General features: G+C 48.3%; 1 protein-coding gene and 1 long non-coding RNA gene across 2 annotated transcripts in view; one reads left to right on the top strand and one right to left on the bottom strand.

Moving 5' to 3' along the window:
* The window catches only part of LOC119978724, a 139,992-nt gene that overhangs the window by 101,182 nt on the left and 18,423 nt on the right, over nt 1–20,387 (bottom strand). Inside the window, exons 6-8 of the mRNA XM_038820558.1 lie at nt 7,988–8,091; nt 6,246–6,373; nt 1,185–1,349 (exon numbers count right to left, since the gene is read on the bottom strand). Coding sequence (XP_038676486.1) covers nt 1,185–1,349; nt 6,246–6,373; nt 7,988–8,091 — 397 coding nt within the window. The remainder of the gene's footprint in view (nt 1–1,184; nt 1,350–6,245; nt 6,374–7,987; nt 8,092–20,387) is intronic.
* The window catches only part of LOC119978725, a 131,909-nt gene continuing 113,216 nt past the window's right edge, over nt 1,695–20,387 (top strand). The window contains exon 1 of the long non-coding RNA XR_005463552.1: nt 1,695–1,803. This is a non-coding gene — a long non-coding RNA (uncharacterized LOC119978725). The remainder of the gene's footprint in view (nt 1,804–20,387) is intronic.

Genomic DNA, 20,387 nt, shown 5'->3' with positions numbered 1-20,387 from the left:
AATGGCACCCCTCCCCCTCTCTTACCACCTCCCCTGAGCTTACTGAAATATCTAAACCCGGGCACCTGCAACAACCATTCCTCGCCCTGCTCTATCCATGTCTCCGAACTCCCAGGTACTAATCCATGCCACAAGCTCACCCACCTTATTCCGCATGCTCCTGGCATTGAAATAGACGCACTTTAAACCACCTTCCTTCCCGCCGGTACACTCCTGCAACTTTGAAACCTTACTCATGACCTCACTACTCTCAGGTTCTTGTGTACTGGAGCTACAATTCAGCTTCCCAATCCCCTGCAATCCTTCATCAGGTGTGATATTCATCTCACTTGATGAAGGAGCTACGCTCCGAAAGCTAGTGATTCCAAACAAACTTGGTAGACTTTAACCTGGAGTTGTAAGACATCTTGCTGTACTTTTTGGCATAGTTACAATAGTGAGTACTGTAGTGACATGGATCTTTATTAATGCCAGTTAACTGAAGGGTCCTCCCCCAAAGCCTTCGGCATAATGGCAGAGGTCTCAATGGGAACATCTTTACACTGGTTCGTGGAATTGAAGATGAGAACAGATACAGATTGTGAAATTGCAGTCTCCATCCCTCATCCCAGTGCTTCCAATTAGAGTGTGTTGCTTAGAGCCTCCTCTGCTTGATACCTCAACACACGGAGAAGCCTAGGGAGTGACATTGGCTTGAGAAACTACTGGTGCTATTTCAAGCACAAATTGTAGGTTCCAGATACAAGTGCTATATTTTTTAAAAATAGTGCATGTCCTGGTATTAGTTAAACCACAAAGGTTTAAATATAAAATAGCAAATTGACATCCCATTACACACCCCACTTGATTTTGCTTTCATTGCACCCAATAGAAATTGCGATCTGTGACCATCCACTTTGTACCTCTGCCAAATTGAATTTTGGCTCCAAGGTCTGTGCTCTACTTGATTAATTTCAACATTTACAAAATTAATTTGTAAAATATTATAATAGACTCTGTGGCATTTTCAGACATGGGTTAATTTTTATCTTCAAGCCTGCTGTAGACCCTATAGAAATCAATGAAATGAAAATTGAGCAGGCTCTACAATATGTGTGACCACTTGACAGCATAATCCCAGGTGAAGGTGGAAATTGGGCACGTCAACACTGAAAATTCCAAAGACTAAAGTAAACCTATCTCACCTCTTGCATATCACGGTTAATTTGGGTAATATAGATGGCCAAGTCACTGAAACTTCTGCTTGCAAGTGCTTCGAGTATCTGGCTGATTTTGTCTGTGTTATTCAATGCAGTGGTTACAGACAATGCAGAGAGCTGTTGTGGGCTGAGCAGGTCCAACACTTCAAACTAAAGAAAATCAAATGATGCTCAAATTAAGAAATTATATTTATGAGTCACAAAAGTAGTGGTTAAAAATTGAGTTATAGTTGGAGAGCAGGGACAGGATTTTCACCACAATATGAGGACAGGAACTGAAACAGTCAGCTGTATAACTCTGCATCACGATTTTGCCACCAAGTCATTTTCAGGAAATAAAGATGGACTGGCTACCTGCCCACAATAGTTTAGTAGATTGTTACAGTAATTAAAATGCTAATTATAATCACTGAGCAGAGCAGAATGGAATTTTCCAGTTGGCATGCAGAGTAGTTCCACCCCCGCACCCTCCCTCAACGATATGGGAAGTACGACATCTGCTGAGAGGCAGCCTGCGAGTTATGGTGTAGTAGGGGGATTTCCTCTCAAAAGGCGATCTGGCAGCTGCGGCCATTTTCCAGAAGTGCTGAGACAGCGCCTCAAGGTGGGTGCTATACCTTCATTGCTAAAAGATATCGAATGAGATTCTCCAGCCTTGTTGCACCTCTCACTGAAGCGAAACAAAGACGGTGAGTAGTGGGAAAGGCCGAAAACGAGAAATGCTGCAGGTGTCAAAGTTTATGATGCAACCACCTCAACAAGGAGACTATGCAGCACCTGTGCCATGTCCTCACGGACTTGGCACCACTTGGAGGAGGAGGAGGTCATCTGTTCCCGGTGGCCATCAAGGTCACCACAGCCCTGAATTTTTATGCCTCAGGATCCTTCCAGGGCTCAAGCGGGAACCTGTTTTGCATCTCACAGCCCACAGGTGCATCCGACATGTCACGGGTGGGAGGTGGTAATATCCCACAGCGAGCTGAGCGCCAGTGCTCCTCAATCTATGCAATTGTCTGACTCCTCCCCATCTGCTGAGGGCTCACTCACATGTATCATCTGCACGTGATGTGCTTGGGACGGGGTGGGGGTGCCTGGAGAAATGGGCCAAGGGTTCGGAGTCAGTCAACATCAGAGAGTTTTCCCTATGACTCACAGACACCAGTTTTATTAGGGCTCCTTGATGCCACAGTGGGTCAAATGCAGCCTTTATCAAGGGCAGTCATTCTCACCTGCACTTCACTTCTGGAATTCTGATTGTAACGAGGTCAGGAGCTGAGTGGCCCTGGTAGAACCCAAACTGAGTGTCAGTGAGCAGTTAATGCGAAGCAAGTACAGCTTAATTCCTCTTGATGATCCCTACCATCACTTTACGGATGATCAAAAGTCTGATGGGACAGTAATTGGCAGGGTTGTGTGTCGGGAAAATTAGTAATTTTCCACATTGCCGGGTAGATACCCGTGTGCTAGCTGTACAGTAGTCCCCCGTTATAACGCGGGTGTTCGGGTCCAAGACAGCCACCCGTGTTGTAACCGAGCCGCGGATATCCAAGATGGCGGATATCGAAATGAATGAACGAGAGGAAACATCGCTGATTATACTGAACATTGCTGAATGGAAGGGCGTTTTAAATAAGAAACAGCAAAGTTTGTTCAAGTCTTAAATCAAGTTTTAAATGTATTAAAATATATACAATAATATACCGTATACATACAATAATATACTTAAAATTGTACTTACACGCATATTTTTAAAATCATTTTAAAAAGTCTGTGAGTTTCCTCTGGCACATCCCCTTCCTCATCTTGACTTGTGCTTGTCTCTGGAGGTTCTTCAGGTGCAGGATGTATATCGGGTCGAAGTCTTGCTGCTCTGTGTATGCTATGAGCCACTTCAGGTGCGTGATGGCATCCGAGTGGCTCTTTGCCACTGTGGGCTGGGGTTCTTCTTCTTCTTCTGCCTCCTCTTGGGTGACCTGGTCGATGATCTCCTCCTCTGTGAATGTTTCTGCGGGTGCCATGTCATCCTCTGCTGCTGCCCACCTGTCCACCCAATCCTGGAGTGTTAGGTTCTCATCCAGTTGGTCCTCTAGCCTCTCCTCAGCTGCCCTGATCTCTGCTTCAGTAAAGCCTACAAAATCCTCTTCATCCGGGTAATGTTGGGGTCGTGGGAGTGCTGCTCCTAGGGCCTTGTTCCAGCAGTTGGCGATGGTCTTCTCTGTCACAGCTCCCCAGGCCTTCCCTGCCAGATAACAGGCATCCTTGATGGTGATGGCTTTCAGGTAATCTGGGACAGTGAGAGGAGAGTCTATCATTTCCAGGATCAGTTCCTTTTTGTACACAGACTTGAAGGTCTGAATGATGCCAGCATCACATGGCTGGATCTTGCTGGTGGTGTTCTTTGGGAGATAGAGCACTTGGATCTGCCCATCCCTGGTCTTGAGAACATCTCCCTGAGGGTGGGCTGAGCAGTTGTCCAGTAGGAGTGTGGCCTTCTGCGGTAAGTTGCGGGCTCTAAGGTGGTCCCTGACACTGGGTACGAAGAACTTGAAGAACCACTCCTCAAATAAGAAAGCTGTCATCCAGGCTTTGCCAGAGTTCCGGTAGGTAATGGGTAGGTTCTCCATGTTGATGTGGTGAAAGCATCTAGGAGACTTGAATTTGCCCACAATCAATGGCTTCAGCTTGTGTGTTCCCGTGGCATTGCTGGCAAACAGGATGGTGAGCCTGTTCTTGGCTTGCTTGTACCCCAGAGTCTTGTGGGCATCATCCTTGACAGCTAGGGTCTTGTCAGGCAGCATCTTCCAGTAAAGCCCTGACTCATCTGCATTGTAGAATTGCTCTGGGGTCAGCTCCTCTTGCACCATGTAGTTCTTGAGGATGTCGGGAAAGGCTGCTGCGGCTCCTGAGTCGGCGTATCTCTGTTCACCACTGATGGTAACTGCACCTATCCCATGTCTTTTCTGGAACCGATGGAGCCAACCCTTGCTGGCTACGAAATTGCTGTCCTCTGGGTGGAGCTGGTGATGGAACTTCTCAGCCTGAGTCCTGATGATAGGTCCAGATAGGGGGGGTGCCACCAGACTGTTCCTGGACAAACCAGGTGAACACAGCCTTCTCTAAGTTACTGTCACTAGCGTTCCTTGCCTTTTTCCTGCTAAGCCCTTCACTCTGAGAAACTGTCCCAACATATGCTCTTAAATTGGGCTCATCTTTCACCCACCCACGGAGGGTTGACTCTGGTACACCAGTCTCTCTGGATAATTTTGCCTTCGTTTCCCCGTTTCGAAGCCGGTCTATCAAATGTATCTTTTGACTCACTGAGTAAGACTTGCGCTTAAATATTTTGAACGACACGACAGCAACTGAACTCGAACTCGAAGATACCTGCACTGGAAAAGGTATCCCTTTTATGGCTGTGTAACTGGGCTAATCGGTCGCGGCTACTCATCGCGGCTAATCGTTCTACAGTACAAGACAGTGATCATCGCTGCTAATCGGTCTAATCATCGCGGGTAATAATCGCTGCTAATCGGTCTAATCATCGCGGGTAATCATCGCTGCTAATCGGTCTAATCATCGCGGCTCAAAAAGGTGCTGTTTCAAAAAGAGTTTAAAATGAGTCAAGTAAGTTGGGGTCCATAAACCCCCCCGCCGTATATCGCGAACCGCGGTATTGCGGGGCGCGTTATAACGGGGGACTACCGTATTAGGACAACTTGTGTGGGGTATAGCATGTTCTGGAGCACAAGCCTTCAGTACGTTTGCTGGAATACTGTCAGTGTGTTGTGCTTCTTCGGATAACATAGGCTGCTACTTGATGCAGTCTTAACTAAAGGATGCTCCAGACTCTGAAATGAGTTCAACGTGTTTATTGAACTATTAACAGTTCTCAAATGAGTTCGACACTCTGCTAATCTAACTGTAGTAACTCAGTCTAACTGTACCAGCTTGCTTTAAGACACGTGCTGGGGCGTGATGCTGCTGATCAACCCTGTCTAACTCTCTCGATGTCTGTCTGTGGAAAGAGGCAGGGTGTGAGTGCCTCATTCCTTTTATAGTATTTATGTCATGCCCCCTTGTGTTGATGCCATCTCTGAGTGTCCTAGGGCAGCACGGTGGCGCAGTGGGTTAGCCCTGCAGCCTCATGGCGCGAGGTCCCAGGTTCAATCCCGGCTGTGGGTCACTGTCCGTGTGGAGTTTGCACATTCTCCCCATGTTTGCGTGGGTTTCGCCCCCACATCCCAAAGATGTGCAGGATAGGTGGATTGGCCACGCTAAATTGCCCCTTAATTGGAAAAAATTAATTGGGTACTCTAAATTTATAAATAAAATAAAAAAAATAAAAAAATCTGAGTGTCCTGACTGCCCATTGGTTGTGTCCTATTCTGAGTGTTCATTGGTTGCATGTTTGCATATCATGACAGTCATGGCCCATAGCTGTTGCAGCAACCAGCCCCTTTTGCCGTTTCTTGATATCACATGGAGTGAATGGAACTGGTTGAAGACTGATATCTAAAATACCGGGGACTTCCAGAGGAGGCCAAGATGGACCATCCACTCAACCATTCTGTCTGAATATTTTAACAATTGCTTCAGCCTTAATTTTGCACTTCTGTGTTGGGCTCCCCCATCATTGGGGATTGAAATATTTGTGGAGGTCACCCCTCCAGTGAGTTTAATTTTCCACAACATTCATAGCTAGATGTGGCAAGACTTAAGAGCTTTGATTTGATCCATTGGTTGTGGGGGTCACTTAGCTCTGTCTATCACTTGCTGCTTATACATGCAATTCCAATTTGACACGCAAGTAGTCCTGTGTTGTACCTTCACTAGGTTGGCACCTCATTTTTAGGTATGCCTGATGCTGCTCCGGCATGCCCTCCTACACTCTTCATTGATATCAGATGACTGCCATACTAAAGTGCGTTGTCAGGACTCGTAATTGACTCTGGTGTTGGGGTCCCAACTGAAACAGAAAATCCCGCCCCAGATATCACAGTCTGAAGGTATGTGCTTAAAAAAGATGCCATAGTTTCAATGACTTACACCAGAAAAGTTCTTATTCAGAGCTGTGAAGTCACTGTAGTTAAATATTGTCATGAATCTGAAGAAAGTGTTCATTATCCATTCGCGGGTTCCATTAGTGCCATCACTACATGCAATTCCTAGGGAACCTGCAGGAGAAACACTAACATTAATTAGCTGCATGATTTCATGCACAGATTATTTATCTAGTCGTGAGACATTATTTATTGCACTTCATTTTGCATTCCATGACATGAATACCTTAAGTTCTATAGTAGGAGGTTCTCCTTGTGTAAGTAAACATGATTCTCCTTCTGTCTTGGCTACTGCTCTCATAATATTCCAATGATACAGAAGATTCCCCGTTGGAAAGAATGAGATTAACTATCTCCCGGTGTGTGTTATTGGCAACTCGCTTCTGTCTGAGTATCAAGCTGTATTCCTTTGGTTTTTAAACATGATCTCCCTTCCCCTCACATTGTCCAGGTGCCATGTGGGCACAATGTAATTAGGATTTTGATTGCTGGTACACAGGAGAATGCTGATGACCACAAATGTGTCATGCATTGACGAGCCTGTCAGACCACCTTCTGTCATTGCTAATAAACATGGAGGAACCTGGCTTCATTGGCAGAAGGCAAAGCTTGTATCCCCCCATATTCAGCATGGAAATGGTGACCAGCCCCATGGCAGCACAGGCAGGTCGACCCTTGATGGATGGTTTAGTAACCATTCTCTCAGCTGCCACTGCAACACAGGCAGAATCTTCCTGATGTCAAAGTACTGCAGTGGAGCTGCAATTGAAATCATAAGATCTGTGTTTACTGCCAGGCAAGATCAGATTGCAGACCAGGAGACATGGCGACAACCTCCTATATCCAGGTCAAGCAGTCCTCTATCTTCCTTGTCTTCATTCTGACACTGGCAAACAAACTCTTTCAAGGGCAATCATCATTCTTCCACCGAGCCTAAACTAAATATACTGTAAAACACCACCTCTTCATAATGTTGAATGATCTTTAATTTTAGTTCAGGTTCAGATCACACTTTGCAACTTCACAACTGATCTCTATTGACTGATGCACTAATTTTGGCATGCGGGCCATGCTTCCAATCCTGGGAGTGCATCAGCCAATGACATCAAGATAGTATTCTTTCAAGGTTTTCCAGTGTATGCAGGAGTTGCTACGCAAACCATTTCCAAGTCCGGCATTCCCAAAGTGCCACATGCCTTCAAAGGCCACTAATCACCTGGATTATTAAACTGAACTAGCTCCTCATTCCTGTTGCATGGAAACACGAGTTAACTGAATTTTTAACCCCACTGAAGGAGAAAATGGAATTTCCCATGTACCTACTTTGGACCTCTACTAGACTGAGAAAGAGCTCTGAAATCCCAAGTATCAATTTTTTGGCGGGCTATCCATATGTTTGGGTGACTCATTATTGGTGGCCTTGCCTCATTTAAATGGCAGCATTGGTTCTAGATTACATTTTGGGCAGAGATTTGCTGTAATAGTCTCTGTTACCAATTGCTCCGTTACCAATTGCTCCCTGGAGCACTCAGGAATTTAGCATTTTCATGTGCATTGAGGACAATGAACCTTGCTATCAAAGATAAATATCTTCAGTATCCTAGCAGAGAAATTCCTTTTCCAAAATCTTATTTAAGAGCATCAAGTTTGTTCCATGGTAAAACATCTCTGTAAAGGAGTCATGCATTTAATTCTATAAAACTTTATTGGCAAAAATTAATACATTACCTGATAAACTGAGTTGGAAATTCAGGAAGTTTTTACCAAAAATGGAGATCTCATGACACTGTGACAATGTAAAATTCAGGAATAAATTATCCAACCCCTTCAATCTATAGAGACAGACAAAAAAGTATATTATAATATGGTTTGAATCTGATATTCCTATCTGCATGTTTGTTCGTTATCTATATTTTTAATCACACGTCCCTATTTCTGTGGCTCTTGCAATAGACTTTCTCTCTGGTGTAGACCTCAGTCATACACCTTTCTCACTGGTTTCCCTTTTATAATTAAGTCTAAAGAGAGGGCAGGATACTATTTTGGAGAAATAAAAACAATTAATTTAAGCTGCAACATGAATCATAGAATGGTTTCAGCATATATAAAGGACATTCAGCTCGTTGCATCCGGCCAGCTCTCGGCAAGGGTAACACAGTCCACTCCCCTGTACTTTCTTTATAGAATCATGAACCCCTACATTGCAGAAGGAGGCCAATCGGCCATTGAATCTGCACCAATCCTCTGAAAGAGCACCCTACCTAGGATCAGGCCCTCACCCTATCCTCGTAACCCCACCTAATCTTTAACATATTAAGAGACAATTTAGCATGACCAATCCACCTAACGTGCACATCTTTAGGCTGTGAGAGGAAACCTGAGCACCTGGAGGAAACCCACACAGACGCTGGGAGAAAGTGCAAACTCACACAGACTGTTACCCAAGGCCGAAATGGAACCTGGATCCCTGGCATTGTGAGGCAGCATTGCTAATCACTATGCCACCATGCCACCCTTCATAGTCTTATAATTTGTTTCCCTTCAGAGTTTATCCATTTCCCTTTTCAAAACCACGATTGACTCAGTTGCCACACACTCTCTGGCAGCATATTCCAATGCATGATTCGATATTGCTCTAATTAAAGTTTTGAGTAAATCAGTGACTGGGGACAAGTTTTCAATTGTTCTACGGTGTGGTCTGATAGCTGAACATAAATCTTGCCAGTTGCGGCTCCAGGGACCCCATTATCTGCTTCTTCAGACCCGTCTTGAACGCACCACTCGCTCGGTCAGCCTCTTCGAGGAAGGGTGATACGGGGCCGTGCGGATATGTCGCAGCCCAATTGCTTTCAAAATTGCTCAAACTCTTTGCTGGTGAATGGGGTGCCATTGTCTGACCAGCACCTCCACAATGCCATGGGTGCTAAAGGAGAGCCTGAGATTCTCAACCGTAACCTTCAATGTGGTGGACAACATCCGATGGACTTCCAGCCATTTGGAATGGGCTTCAAACATGAGCAGTAATCCTTGGAAAGGTGCAGCAAAATCGCCATGTAGGCACACCCAAGGCCAGCCTGGCCATTCCCACAGATGTAACGGGATGGCAGGTGGGAGTTTCTGCTCTTCTTGGCATGTGGTGCACTGTTGGGCCAGTCATTTGATCGAACAATCCAGACCTGGCCACCACGCAACTGCAGGCTAGCATCTTCATTTTTGACACCCACACCCGATGTCCATTGTGCAGAACGTGAAGGGTGGTGTATCTGCCTTGGAGTGGTACCACAATGTGAGCCCCATACAGAAGGATGCTGTCTTCTCCACTGAGCTCCAGCATTTTGGCTTGAAAGGCCTATGGTTCTGCAGGCAGCTTCCCTTGCTGACCCCCATGTAAGACAATGTGGCATATCTTTGCCCTGTGACCTGCAAAGTGTCTACAAAGTTAGTGCCGAAAAGGCTTCGTCAACTTAGTTGACATGGGGGGGCATGTCAGAAGCGGGAGCCTGTTCAACACATTCGCAATTTGCGTGCCTGGGCAATTTCCTACAGTGTACTCATATGCTGCCAGCACAGGGTTCATCACTAAATCTGGGTGAACGCTATTGATGGGATCGCCTTGACCTCTTTAAAAAGCCCTAGCAATAGCTTTTGGTCCATCACAATAACGAATCGACAGCCATACACATAAATAGGAGCGGGCCATTTCAGCCCCTCAAGCCTGTCCCACCATTTAATGAGATTATGGCTGATCTGTGGCGCAACTCCATATACCTGCCTTTGGTCCATACCCCTTCTATCTCAGATTTAAAATGAACAACTGCTTCAACTGCTGTTTGTGGAGAGAGTTCCAAACCTCTTGAATGAAGAAGTGCTTCGTAACTCTCCTGAATGGTCTAGTCCTAATCTTTAGACTATGCCCCCCTAGTTTTAGAATCTCCAACCAGTGGAAATAGTTTATCTTTATCTCTCCTGTTAATATTTTAAATTCTTCTATCAGATCACCCCTTAACCTTCTAAATTCTAGCGAAAACAGGCTTAATTTGTGTAATCTCTCTTCATAACTTAACCACTGTCGTCCAGGTATAATTTTGTAAACCTACGTTGCACTCCCTCCAAGGCCAAAATATCCTTCTGAAGATGTGGTGCCCAGAACTGCTCACAGTGCTCAAATGGGGTTGAACTAGGGTTTGGTACAGCTGCAGCATCACTTGTATGTCTTTATACTCCAATCCTCCAGATATAAAGGCTAGCATTCCATTAGCGTTTTTGATTATTTTCTGCACTTGTTTGTGGCATTTTAAGGATCTATCCTCCTGAACCCAAGTCACTGACCATCCGCTGTATCTAACCTCTTTCCACCTAGGAAGTACTCTGCTCTATGTTTTTTTTCATCCAAATTGGATAACCTCACACTTGCTTACATTAAATTCATAGCCATAACTTTGCCCGTTCAACTAGTCTGTCAGTGTCTCCTTGCAATTTTATACTATCACCTAGGATATCTACCATGCCATCTAAGTTTATATCATCAACAAATTTGGATATATGAATTTCTATGCCATCATCCAAGTCATTAATGAATAACTGAGGCCCCAACACAGATCCCTGTACACCAGTAGTCACCTCCTGCCAATTAGAGTAATTATCCATTATCCCCATACTCGGCTGCCTGCCACTTAACCAATCTCCTAACTATGTCAATAATTTGCCCTCAACTCCTTGGGCTTCCACCTCAGTTAACAGTGTCTTATGTGGGACTTTATCAAATGCCTTCTGGAAGTCCATATAAATAACATCCATGGACATTGCCCTCTCCGCTACCTTATAGTCATCTCTTCAAAAAATTTCAAAAAAATTAGTAAGGCGTGACTTTCCCTTCACGAATCCATGCTGGCTCTCCCAAAATTTTTCAAGGTGTTCGATACCCTTATCCATGACTATAGACTCCAGCAATTTCGCCATCATAGATGTTAGGTTAAGGGGTCTGTAATTCCTTAGTTTCCCCCTTTCACTCTTCTTAAAAGTGGAGTGACGAATGTAATTTTCCAATCCAGAGGGACTAATTTCCTAGTCTTGCCTAATATGTTTGTCACAACGCAGACCTCAACAATTCCTCCCCCTCCCTCGCTAATATCCTTTCAAGCCAGTTAGAGATGTCCCTCACCCTGGCACTAGGTAGGCAACATAGCATCTCTGTTTACAAAGGATGCTATCAGTTCACCAAATTATGGAATCCCCTACCACTTGTCTTTTTGCTCCCTCCGCTTAATGGCCTCCTGTACCATGGTTCTATGAATCAGCTTGAACATCCTCCCTACAGTCCTTTTCCTCATCCACACAGGGAGCAAGTACCTTGTTGGGCAAGGTCAAGAGCTGAGGTTCCTCCATGTTGAAATTCTTGACCCCTCTACCTGCCTCACTTGCAATCACACCCTGCTATCCCTAGCTGAATTTATATCATCAACAAATTTGGATATATGAATTTCTATGCCATCATCCAAGTCATTAATGAATAACTGAGGCCCCAACACAGATCCCTGTACACCAGTAGTCACCTCCTGCCAATTAGAGTAATTACCCATTATCCCCGTACTCGGCTGCCTGCCACTTAACCTGAATTTGAGATACTTAATCGACGGGGTGTGATTGCCTCCTGAAACAAAGCATCCAGGGAAATCTCCCCCTCCCTGATGTGCCGCAATGTCCAAAGCTCAGACGCTAGCTCATCAACTCTGAGTCGAAATTCCTTCAGTTCCAAACATTTGCTGTAGATGTGGTTACTGCAACTCGTAATGGGATTTACCATCTCCCACATCATACAGCTACTGCACATCAGCTGCCCAGCCATTTCTACTTTTTTGAGATGAGCAGTTTTCAAAGTTAGAGCTGATTTTATCAGCGTAGCCATGCCAATCAGGTCGCAGCTTTCCTGTGGCATTACTTTTTCAAATTCTTTCTGTTTTAGCGAAATCCCCGAGGCAAGTTATTTCAGGGCTCCGATGTTCTGCCTCTTTGGTTCCGCTCCAGCTCCGTTCCCCGGTGACGAGGCCTTAAATCCCCAATCTAAGTTTATTATACTCATAGCTCTGATGCTGTACTTCCATTCCACAGTGACCAGCTACTGCATTTACTGATTAAATTTCTTCACCGCGAATACAATGGTCAGGCCTTTTCTATCAAAGAGTAATTGTGCTCTGCAACGGCCAGTGTCCTTGACACAAGTTTTGTAGGCCTTTCTCTTCCACCAGCCATGCGGTGGGACAATATAGCTCCAATTCCGTAAGACGAGGCATCACACATCTCCTCCAAAAGATGCTTGGAAGGGTCTAATTGTGTCAATAGTCAATAATCCAGACAACAACATTAGCTGCTGCTTCACCCTGACAAAAACTTCCTCCTGAGGCACCCTCCAGGACCATTCTTGGTGCTCCTTGAGCAATGTGTGCAGAGAAGTGAGGATGGTCACTTGGCCAGGAATAAATTTCCCAGAATAGTTTAGATCTAAGAATGACCGTAATGCTGTGTTTTCCAGAGCTGGGGCTTGTCTGATCACCCACACCTTCTCCTCTACTGGGTGTAATCCATCCCAGTCCACACGATACCGCAAGTATGTAACTTCTTTGGCATAGGAAACCTTGAGGCGGATACCCATCTCAGAAAACCGGCAGAGGACTTACTCCAGATTGCTCAGCTGCGTGCTTTCTCCAGAGACCAGGACGTTATCCAAGTAGACCGCCATATGTGGTAGCCCTCTCCGGATGTTCTCCATAGTGCGCTGAAACATTGCTCAAGCCAATGACAGTCCAAGCAGCAGTGTTGTGTATTCATAGGGGCCCCTGTGAGTATTAATAGTTACAAAAAGCCTAAAATCAGCACCCAGCTCCAGCTGGAGATGGGGGTGGCTTATCCCGAACTTGGAAAAGGAAGGACTCCAGCTAACTTCACACATAGGTCTTCTATCTGCAGAATTAGGTACCTGTCCAGACGGGAGGCATTGTTGACGTCAATGTATAATCACCGCACAGGCGTACTATGACTTAAAGACACGACAGGCATTAAATGGCTCAGGGGCCAGCTGGGGGTCAGCCTGTTCCTGATTCCTGTGGGGGACCACATTTCCTATAAAGTTCAGCCCAAAGTGTTTAGTTGGAGCCTTTCTGCCATTTTGGGGCACTTTCATGCCCTTTCATATCCTCTTATCTTCCTTTGTGTACTGTAGTAGCATTCCTGTATATTAATGCTGGAATTTTGGCAAAAAGGAAGTCCTGCCATACAGGGATTTTGATCCAAAGTAGAGGGTCCCCTCATAAAATCTTACCCAGTGTTTCTTTATCCTTGCTTTCAAAGCGTATTCGCTTACATTGCTCGATTGCTATATGTTTGTCAACTATATTTTATTGGATCAACAGATCCCATGGCAGGATAGTTCTTTCAGATATATTACTCCAAGCCTTTAAAGACACATTATACATACCACCTGTCCAGCTGTACATATTTAAACAAGGATATTAACAGGATCTGTGATATCCAAATGGCATATTAGGCATCAAATCAAGTAACTTATGTCACAATCGCCCACTCTCTCGCTACCTGAATCCTCAACCCTCCTAGGTTGGCTCGCAGACCCAGCTCGTTCACTGGGCACACTTCACTTTCCCTACATTTAATTTATATCCTGAGAACACACTGAATTTCCCCAACAGGCCCATGATCCTTCCCATGCTCTCCAGTGGGTCCGATAAGTACAGTAGCATATCATCTGCATATAACCACACCTGATGTTCCCTACTTCACCTTGTCACTCTGTTGACCCACTCAGAGCCATTGCCAGAGGCTCCATGGCCAGCGCAAACAACTGCAGCAACACCAGTCACCCCTGTCTTATTCCCCTGTACAGTTCAACGTTTTGTGAGCCTGTAAGGCTGGTCCGTACATTCATCACTGGTGCCACATATAACAGGCACACCCATGCCACAAGCTTTGGCCCAAATCTGAACCTTCCCAGGACTTCAAACACTCCACACGGTCAAATGCTTCTCCGCATCCATAGACACCACTACCTCCGGTACATGGCCTCTCGATGGAGTCATGATCACATTTAGCAGCCTCCTTATATTACTAGAAAGCCACCTTCCCTTTATGAAGCCTGTCTGGTTCTCCACAACCACCCCCAGGAGACAACCTTCCATCCTTCCCGCTACCAACTTAGTCAGCACCTCCACATCCGTATTTAAATGCGATACGAGTCTATAGGACCCACATTTCCCCTTCTTTGGTATCAATGTGATCGTTGCCTGTGTCATCATCTCTGGCAGCACCCCCTTCTCCAACGCCTCATTAAACCCTCCCAAGAGATGCGGTGCCAGGTCCAGTACATTATCTGTATAAAATTCCGGCAGGTAGCCATTGGGCCCCAGGGCCTTCCCCGACTTCATACCCTTTATACTGTCCAATACCTCCCTCAGCCCCAAAGGCTCCTCTAGCTCCTGCCTCTTCTCTTCTTCCAACTGTGGAAACTCCAGTGTGTCTAAAAACTGCCCATGCCCCCCTCTTCACCCCCCAGGCCCACCCTGTACAACTCTTTATAGTAATCCCTAAACGCCTCATTTATCTTCTCCGGCTCTGACACCACCTTCCATGTCTCAGTCCATATCTTCAATATTTCCCGGGACGCAGCCTGCCTCTATAGCTGATGTGCTAACATTCAACTCGCCTTCTCCCCATATTCATACTGCACCCCCTCCCCCCCCCCTCCCCCCCCTTGCCCTGTGCAACTGACCTACTGCCCTTCCTGTCGTCAACCTATCAAATTGCCCCTGCAACCTTTTCCTACTTGCCAATCCCTCCTCCTTGTGGGCGCCCTCGAGTACTCCCTATTTCCCTCAACTATCACGTTCATTAACTGCACATACTCCTCCTTACTTTCCCTATCCATATGTGCCTTGAACAAGATAATTGCCCCTCGGACCACCACCTTTAGTGCTTCCCAAAATGTGGCCGCCGACGCTCCCCCATTTTGGTTCAATTCTACATAATCTTTAATCACAGCCCGCACTTTATTACAAAACCCTCTATCTGCCGACACCCTTAATAGAGCCTCCATCCTGGTCTCTGCTCCTGCCCCGAGGTAAGCCGAATCTCCAGCCAATGAGGCTCATGGTCCGAGATTACTATCCCCACAGACTCTGCCTCCTCCACCCCAACCAAAATCTCCCGGCTCCCCACAAAAAGTCGATTCTTGAATACACCCTATAAACATGTGAAAAAATGGAGTACCCCCCCCCCCCCCCGGGTTCTTAAAACGCCACGGGCCCACCATGCCCATCCTTTCCATGAACCCTCCAGGCTCCCTTGCCATTTGTACCTTCCCCATTGACCTTGGGCTCGATCTATCTACACTCGGCTCGAGGACACAATTAAAATTTCCTCCCATTATTAACTGGTCTATGGCCAAGTCCAGGTTGTTGCCGGCAGCTCCATCATAAAACCTACATCATCCCAACTCGTGCATGTACATTCACCAATACCACTGGCATCCCTCCAACACCCCGCACACCATCACATCTCTTCCACCCTGATCCCTCACTTCCCTCTCGCTCACAAACCCCATTTGTTTGCTCATCGGAATGGCCACACCCCAAGACTTTAAATCAAACCCCGAGTGGAACACCTGACCCACCTATCCTTTCTCAGGTGACCTGGTCTTTCACACGGACGTGCGTCTCCTGCAGAAGACCACCTCAGCCTTTAAACTCCTTCAGTGTGCAAATACCCGAGATCTTTTCACCGGTCCATTGAGCCCTTGCGCATTCCATGTTATAAGCTTTATGGAGGCAAGTGCCTCCATTCCCTTCTCCGTCCGCTATCCTCCCCTTTCAGCTCTATCCTGATTAATTTCACTCTGTACCTGGGCCCACCCAAGATAGCCCCCTTCTCCACCCTTTTTTTTTTAAAATAATTTTTATTGAAATTTTTCGATACAAACATTTACCCCTATTACATTTTAACTTATAACACCACCAGTCCCCCCTGGAAAAACCTCCCCACGCCCTCCCCCGCGCGCACCCCCCCTCCCTCCCTCCCTCTCCCCCCCCCCCCCCCGCGCTATCAGTCTAGCAACCAAACCGTTTTTTCCCTTCCTGCCGATGGCCTCGGGCAGTAATTGCCCGCGACCCCCCGCTGACGTGCTCCCTTCGTTGCTATCCCCTCCCCCCCTCCCTTCCCCCCCCCCCCCCTTTTCTCCCCGGGTTGCTGCTGTTTCGGCCTCCAGTTCCTATCTCTGATCCAGAAAGTCAAGGAAGGGCTGCCACCGCCGGAAGAACCCCTGTACCGACCCTCTCAGGGCGAATTTGATTCTTTCCAATTGGATGAAGCTTGCCATGTCGTTTAACCAGGTGTTAACACTTGGTGGCCTTGTGTCCCTCCACTGAATCAAGATCCTTCTCCGAGCTACCAAGGACGCAAAGGCCAATATTCCGGCCTCCCTTGCCTCCTGTACTCCTGGCTCCACCCAACCCCAAAAATCGCTAGCCCCCACCCTGGTTTGACCCTGGTTCCCACCACTCTCGATACCGTCCCCGCCACCCCCTCCCAGAACTCCTCCAGTGCTGGACACATCCAGAACATATGTACATGGTTCGCAGGGCTTCCCGAACACCTAACACACCTGTCCTCCCCCCCGAAGAACCGACTCATCCTAGTCCCCGTCATATGGGCTCTGTGCAGCACCTTAAATTGGATGAGGCCCAACCTTGCGCACGACGACGACGAATTGACCCTCTCTAGGGCATCCGCCCATGTCCCATCTTCTATCTGCTCTCCCAGCTCCGCTTCCCACTTGTCTTTCAGCTCCTCTATCGGTACCTCCTCCACCTCCTGCATTATTCTGTAGATGTCCGAGACCTTCCCCTCTCCGACCCAGGCCCCTGACAGCACCCTATCACTCGCCCCTCCATCGGGAAGCATGGGGAATCCTTCCACCTGTCGTCTGGCAAATGCCTTCACCTGCAGGTATCTAAACGTGTTCCCCGGGGGGAGTTCAAATTTCTCCTCCAGCTCTCCCAGGCTCGCAAACCTCCCCTCTATGAACATGTCCCTCAGTTGCCTGATGCCCGCCCTGTGCCAGCTCTGGAATCCCCCGCCAGTGTTCCCCGGGACAAATCTGTGGTTCCCTTTCAGTGGCGCCGCCATCAGACCCCCCACTTCCCCCCTGTGTCGCCTCCACTGCCCCCAGATTTTAAGGGTGGCTGCCACTACCGGACTCGTGGTATACCTTGTGGGGGGGAGCGGCCATGGTGCCGTTACTAGCGCCCCCAGGCTTGTATTGCCGCAGGACGCCCTCTCCATACGTTTCCAAGCTGCCCCCTCCCCCTCCATCACCCACTTGCGCACCATCGATGCGTTCGCCGCCCAGTAGTATCCGGAAAGATTGGGTAGCGCTAATCCTCCACTGTCCCTACTCCGTTCCAAGAAAATCCTTCTCACTCTAGGGGTGCCATGCGCCCACACATAGCCCATAATGCTGCTAGTTACCTTCTTGAAGAAGGCCCTGGGGAGGAAGATGGGCAAGCACTGGAACAGAAACAGGAACCTCGGGAGGACCGTCATTTTGACTGACTGCACCCTCCCTGCTAGCGACAGCGGTACCATGTCCCACCTCTTGAACTCCTCCTCCATCTGCTCCACCAGCCTTGAAAAGTTCAGCTTGTGGAGGGTCCCCCAGTTCCTTGCCACCTGCACCCCCAAGTACCTGAAGCTCTTTACTGCTCTCCTAAAGGGGAGCCGCCCAATTCCCTCCCCCTGATCCCCCGGGTGTATCACAAAGACCTCACTTTTACCCACATTTAATTTATATCCCGAAAAGTCCCCAAACTCCGCTAGTATTTCCATTACCTCCGGCATTCCCCCTTCCGGATCCGCCACATACAACAACAAATCATCCGCATAGAGTGATACCCGATGCTCCTCCCCTCCCCTTGTCAGTCCTCTCCAACCCCCTGAACCCCTCAGTGCCATCGCCAACGGTTCGATCGCTAATGCAAACAGTAAGGGGGATAGGGGGCACCCCTGCCTGGTACCTCGATGGAGCCCAAAATACTCCGACCTCCTCCCGTTTGTAACCACACTCGCCATCGGGGCCGAATACAGCAGCTTCACCCACTTGATAAATCCCTCCCCAAACCCAAACCGTTCCAGCGTCTCCCACAGGTATTCCCACTCCACCCTATCGAATGCCTTCTCCGCATCCAATGCTACCACTATCTCAGCCTCCCCCTCCACTGCTGGCATCATAATTACATTCAACAGCCTCCGGACATTTGTATTAAGTTGTCGTCCCTTTACGAAACCCGTCTGGTCCTCATGGATTACCCCTGGCACACAATCCTCTATTCTGGTTGCCAGGACCTTTGCCAACAGTTTGGCATCTACATTCAAGAGGGAGATAGGCCTGTAGGACCCGCACTGTACAGGGTCTTTGTCCCGCTTCAGGATCAAGGAGATCAGGGCCTGTGACATTGTCGGGGGCAGAGCCCCCCCCTCTCGCGCCTCATTGAAGGCTCGGACCAGCACTGGACCCACCAAGTCCACATACTTCTTATAAAATTCCACCGGGAACCCATCCGGCCCCGGCGCCTTCCCCGCCTGCATCTGGCCTATCCCTTTAACTAGTTCCTGCAGCTCTATCGGCGCCCCCAGCCCCTCCACCCGTTCCTCCTGGACCTTTGGGAACCTCAATCTATCGAGGAAGTTCTCCATTCCCCCCTCCTCCTGGGCGGCTCAGACCGGTACAATTCCCTGTAGAAATCCCTGAAGACCCCGTTCACCTCTTGCCCCTTCTGCACTACGTTCCCTCCCTTCTCTCTCACTCCCCCAATCTCTCTGGCTGCATCTCGCTTGCGCAGCTGGTGTGCTAGCATCCTGCTCGCCTTTTCCCCGTACTCATAGACCGCACCCTGTGCCCTTCTCCATTGCGTCTCCGCCTTCCTAGTGGTCAGTAGGTCAAACTGGGCCTGTAAACTGCGCCGCTCCCTCAACAGCCCCTCCTCTGGTGTCTCCGCATATCTCCTGTCCACTTCTATAAGTTCCCCCACCAGTCTCTCCCTTTCCTGCCTCTCCTTCCTTTCTCTGTGTGCCCTTATGGAGATCAGCTCTCCTCTGATCACTGCTTTCAGGGCCTCCCAGACTACCCCCACCTTCACCTCGCCCGTGTCGTTCGTGCCCAGATATCTCTCAATGCCCTTCCGGACCCTTCCGCACACCTCGTCGTCCGCCAGCAGCCCCACATCCAGGCGCCACAGCGGGCGCTGGTCCCGTGCTTCCCCCAGTTCTACCTCTACCCAGTGTGGTGCATGGTCCGAGATCGCAATGGCCGAGTACTCCGTGTCCTGCACTCTCGAAATCAGCCCCCTGCTCAGTACAAAAAAGTCTATTCTGGAGTACATCCTGTGGACGTGGGAGAAAAAAGAATACTCCCTCGCCCTTGGCCTGCCAAATCTCCAAGGGTCTACCCCCCCCATCTGCTCCATGAACCCCCTTAGCACCTCCGCCGCTGCCGGCCTCCTATTCGTCCTGGAACTCGATCTGTCCAGCCCAGGGTCGAGCACTGTGTTGAAGTCCCCCCCCATGATCAGGCCTCCTGCCTCCAGACCCAGAATGAGGCCCAACAGGCGCCTCATAAAACCCGCGTCATCCCAATTCGGGGCATATACATTTACCAGCACCACATTCTCTCCCTGCAGCCTACCCTTCACCATCACGTACCTACCCTCCTTATCTGCTACCACCTGCGCCGCCACGAACGACAGCCTCTTTCCCACCAAAATCGCCACCCCCCGGTTCTTTGCGTCCAAGCCTGAGTGGAACACCTGTCCCACCCACCCCCTTCTCAGGCGCACCTGGTCTACTACTCTCAAGTGAGTCTCCTGCAACATTGCCACATCCGCCTGCAGTCCCTTTAGGTGTGAAAAAACCCTTGATCTCTTGACCGGTCCGTTCAGCCCCCTCACATTCCAAGTAATCAACCGGGTCGCGGAGCGACCCGTCCCTTTCCCCTGCCTATTAGCCATGTTCTGTCCCCTGTTCGCCCCGGGTCGACCCTCCCCTTCTAACCCGTTCCCCATGGCGATGGCCC

This window comes from Scyliorhinus canicula, chromosome 15 (genome assembly GCF_902713615.1).
Source record: "Scyliorhinus canicula chromosome 15, sScyCan1.1, whole genome shotgun sequence".
Lineage (NCBI taxonomy): Eukaryota > Metazoa > Chordata > Chondrichthyes > Carcharhiniformes > Scyliorhinidae > Scyliorhinus > Scyliorhinus canicula.
The sequence above is the reverse complement of the archived record's forward strand: the minus strand, read 5'-3'. Positions and strand labels throughout refer to the sequence as shown.